Source organism: Theobroma cacao, chromosome 8 (genome assembly GCF_053813885.1).
Source record: "Theobroma cacao isolate CCN51 chromosome 8, ASM5381388v1, whole genome shotgun sequence".
NCBI classification, from domain to species: domain Eukaryota; kingdom Viridiplantae; phylum Streptophyta; class Magnoliopsida; order Malvales; family Malvaceae; genus Theobroma; species Theobroma cacao.
Window position 1 is genome coordinate 11,194,425 of NC_142646.1, and position 4,330 is coordinate 11,198,754.

Here is a 4,330-nt window from a genome sequence, read left to right on the forward strand (position 1 = left end):
ACTTGTTTTTACTTTATATATTTCATCTTTTTAGACTAACTCAAACTTCTGTACCAAAAAACCACAGAGCCTAACTATTCAAAAAATACCTTCCCTCTTTTACAAGTCCAGCTTCTTTCAGTTTTTTAATCTCTGAATTGAAGCTACTATTATGTGCAGTTGCCAATTGGGAATCAAAAAGTAAAACCATAAACTAATCAGCCTGCAATAACCTCTTCGATGTCTATACCTAACACCAAATTAAGTTTGCTCTTTCTCTCCTTAATCTTATAAAATTAGCTGAAAAGCTAACTTAATTAACTTAAACCTTGTTCAAAATCAATTGAGATTAGGATACCAAGTTACTGCCGGATGATACAGTCCATCTTACTACTTATGGGCTAATCATTAATTAATTCTTAGCCCAATTTGATAATTCCCCATTTTATGTCGGTATTCGGAACTCAATTCAAACATGAACTCTTATCTTTTCTGTCTTCTCTCTCTCTCTCCGCCCAAAAAGGCAAATATCAACCGACTTCTTAAGCTATTTGCCGTTAGTTCCTCATGAAACACTCAATTAATCAGTCAAATTTCATGGTGTGAACATTTCATATGGTCAGTATCCATCTGCCAGTTTTTTTTTGCAATCACATCTCGAATAAATAAAAATAAAAAAAGTTGTTGCGAAAATAAATACTGCAATTTTATCTCCTAAAGGTAGTGATGGTGGAAGTAGAGTGGGATTTATCATTTTATGTGTAGTGGCAAAACTCAGAAGGGTACTATTTTAATGGCGGCTGGTCAGAGTTTCAGCTTTTGAAATTCCTTATTATCCACATATAAAACCCTCTTCCCTTCATTTCGAAACAAAGTCTCCTTCCATTTTTGCGGCAAAATACCCTTAGCAGGGTAGGTCTTTACAAAAACTCGTTTTATTCAATAAAAAGAAAAACCCCAGATTACATTGGTTTTCATGTGCTTACTCAACAAGGTGGCGCACCACAGAGGGTCAGGTCAGTACGTCAGGTTCCCTCCTGTTGGAGATGGCGGTGAAGAACAGCAAGAAGATAGCAACACCCAAGAAATACAATCCCAGCTGTCTCAAATTCGAGAATCCAACCAACCGATGATCCAACATAGGAACAACACAGAAATGTTTTTTGGACCACAAGGTCAAGCAACCGAGATGTCAGCAATGGTATCTGCCCTGACACATGTTGTTTCCGGGCAAAGAGCTGCTGCTGATTGGGGTTACGGTGCTAACTTGGCTGGCATGGTCACGTCTAGTTTTGGACATAGCGGCTCCGCTGCTTCTCCTTCTTCTTATTCTTCTTCTGCTTCTCCTTCTGGTTCTGGTTCTGCTTCCGGTTCTGGTCTATGGATTGGTCAAAAAAGAGGGCGTGAAGAAGAGGGTGCTACTCAATTGATTGAGTCTGTAACAAGGGTTCAAAGACCTTTTGGTGATTTCAGAGGCTCTCATGCCGATTCATCATCTGGTGCAACTACTGGTATAATATTTTCAGTCAATACCACTTCGTCCTCCATCTTTTTCCAAGTAGCTATCCCTTGCACACGGATTTTCATTCTTCTTTTCTTCTTCTTTCCTTTATGGTTTGACCCTTTAGTGAAAATCTAGGGAATTACACTTCTATTTTATTTGCTTACATTATCTTACAGAAGATTACATAATCCAGAAAAGGCTTTTTATTTTCTTATTATCAATAATTTTATAAAAGCATTTTTTATAAAATATAAATTGCATAACAGTTTATTTTATTACTTTCATATATACAATATTAATAAGAACAAAATTACTTTCATATATACAATATTAATAAGAACAAAACTATGTAATATTGCATGTCTTTCAACAATTTATATGGCCTTAACTCAAAGTTTCAATTAGTCAGCTTTGGACAAACATAGATAGGTATGGCCATCTAAAACTCAAAGTTGCAATGAAATAGTTCGTCAGCTTCAGCATTACCACCTTCATTTAGGATTCAACCTCTCAATCATTTAGCTTCAAAGCAATAAATGTTTAACAAGAAGATAGAACTATTTTGCTTTCTTTGTCAATAATCTATCCCTCCGTTTCTTTTTACAGTTACTGAAGAAACTACAAACGTTGTTGCGCCACCTACCACAACTGCACCTTCAACCACATCAACAGAAACAGCAGCAGCAGCAGCCTATGAAGAAACCGGCGAGCGAAGAAGAAGATATAGAGGCGTTAGGCAAAGGCCATGGGGAAAGTGGGCAGCAGAAATACGTGATCCACACAAAGCAGCAAGAGTTTGGCTTGGTACATTTGATACAGCAGAAGCCGCGGCAAGAGCCTATGACGACGCTGCCTTGAGGTTCAGGGGAAACAGGGCCAAGTTAAATTTCCCGGAAAATGTCAGGCTAGTTCCTCAACCAATGCAAAATTTTCCTGCCACCCAAACATCAGTTTCTAGTTCTCTAACAACCCATTTCCCACCATCTCATTCTACGCCAATGCCATCATATTACCAATCCCAACCTCTTCAGAGCTCTAATGTTGATATGCTGAGAGATTATTGGCAGTACTCTCAGTTGCTACAGAGTTCTACTGATTTCCATGGACAACAAACTACAAGCTTGCTAGAGCAGATGATTCAATCTACTCAACTAGCCAATATTCAACAACCAATTCTATCTTCTTCTTTGTCATCTTTGCCATCTTCATTTGCAGTTTCATCTGCTTCTGGTTCGTCATCATCTTCCTCTGCATCTTTTCCTCTGCTTTTTGCTGAACAGCAACAAATGGGCAATTTAAGGCAACAGTTTAATCAAACTCAGGCTAGTGGGTCAGATTTTCCAGTGCCACCGTCGTCTCATCCTGGTCATTATCCTTCATCCACTGGTTAATAGTAATCCCATTTTTTTTATAAATAAATATATTTAAAATTTTTAGGATCTTTTCCCTTTTTTTTATTTTATTCTTTTGTTGAACTTTGTATTTGCATGTAGCTAGTTTGATTTGAATTATTGTCATCATCCTTATTGTGAAAAAAAGAAACAAACAAACAAAAGGAACAAAAAAATCAGTATAATGTTAAGAGGGGATAAAAACAAAGAGGCATTTAGGATTTTAGGCATAGTTCGGTTCTCAAGGATTTGATGTTTACTTTCTCTCAATTATCGAACGAAAGATGTAGAAACCAACAGCTTTTTTCAAGCTGTCTGTTGTTTGCTTTACAGCCAAAGATTCATTAAGAATGTACTTTGTTTTTATTTTTTTTGTTTTAAATCTTATTGTGATTGATAATTATCTTTTTGCTTACCACCTCTAAGTTGTCATCATTGCTAACTATTTTGATGTAAGAATGTCCTTGCCTTTCAATTTATACTATTCTGTCTCACATCCCGACAATTCCACTACTCATGACAAAAAGTTATCCCAAGTAATAAATCTATGGATATTTCAGTTATTGTGGGTAATTGAACTTTAAGAAATAGCAAGAGAGAGAATTTTGCATTTCTCTATAACTAATTAATTGATTTTTGTGTGGCTGCCATGCTTTCTAAGTCCATTCGTGTGGTTTGAATAGAGCTATAAAAACCATATCTCTAAACTTGTTCATGCTTGACATTTCTGTCTATTTTGGGGGATGGAAATTTGGTGCATCGGTCAAATATTGGAGTTTAAGTGATCATATTTTATCTATATCTGCCAAATGTGCATATACTTCTGCTCCACAAAGCCCTGCCCCAGTTGATGGATAGACGGTGTCAAAGGTGGATATCTGAAAACTATAAATTGCCAAAACTTCTTTAAAAAGTTCTGATTTCCCCTTCTCTTGCTGAAGATTACTTAATTTAACTTATAATTTTTTTTAATTCTGTTTTTAAAATAAATAAATATATTTCAATTACTGAATCAAATATTTAATATAATTTTATCGATAAATTAAATTTTACATTTAAGATTACATTCATCATTTTTCTTACTCGATTTCGATCATAAACTCATTTATATTCAATATATTAGATTACAAAACAAATAAGAAAATATACAAAATAATTTCAAAATTCTTATCGATTTTTAACTTATTTGAAGATGAAACGCTTTTGTTTTTCTTGATTTTTCATTGGTTTCGTTGATATCAAGAGAAGAATTAAAAGAATTAATCTGCTGAAGAAGAAATAAAATTATGCAAGTAGAATGGGTCAATTGATGTACCATTAATATGGTCTCATTTTTTTGTATTCTGAAATTAAAATGTCAAATATAAATCTATTATTAGAAGAGCCAAAATAGGAGCATTTTGTAACATATTATCCAAACATTGCTGTCTTGTTTCCGGGTTCTTATTATTATTTT

At 34.7% G+C, this 4,330-nt stretch overlaps 1 protein-coding gene across 1 annotated transcript; it reads left to right on the plus strand.

Moving 5' to 3' along the window:
* Positions 1-727: 727 nt before the first annotated feature.
* LOC18592664 (uncharacterized) lies at positions 728-2,924 on the plus strand. The gene is made up of 2 exons (XM_007019504.3): positions 728-1,490; positions 2,090-2,924. The coding sequence occupies exons 1-2, from the start codon at positions 956-958 to the stop codon at positions 2,872-2,874; spliced, it is 1,320 nt and encodes a 439-aa protein (XP_007019566.3). The 5' UTR covers positions 728-955; the 3' UTR covers positions 2,875-2,924.
* The last annotated feature ends 1,406 nt before the right edge of the window (positions 2,925-4,330 follow it).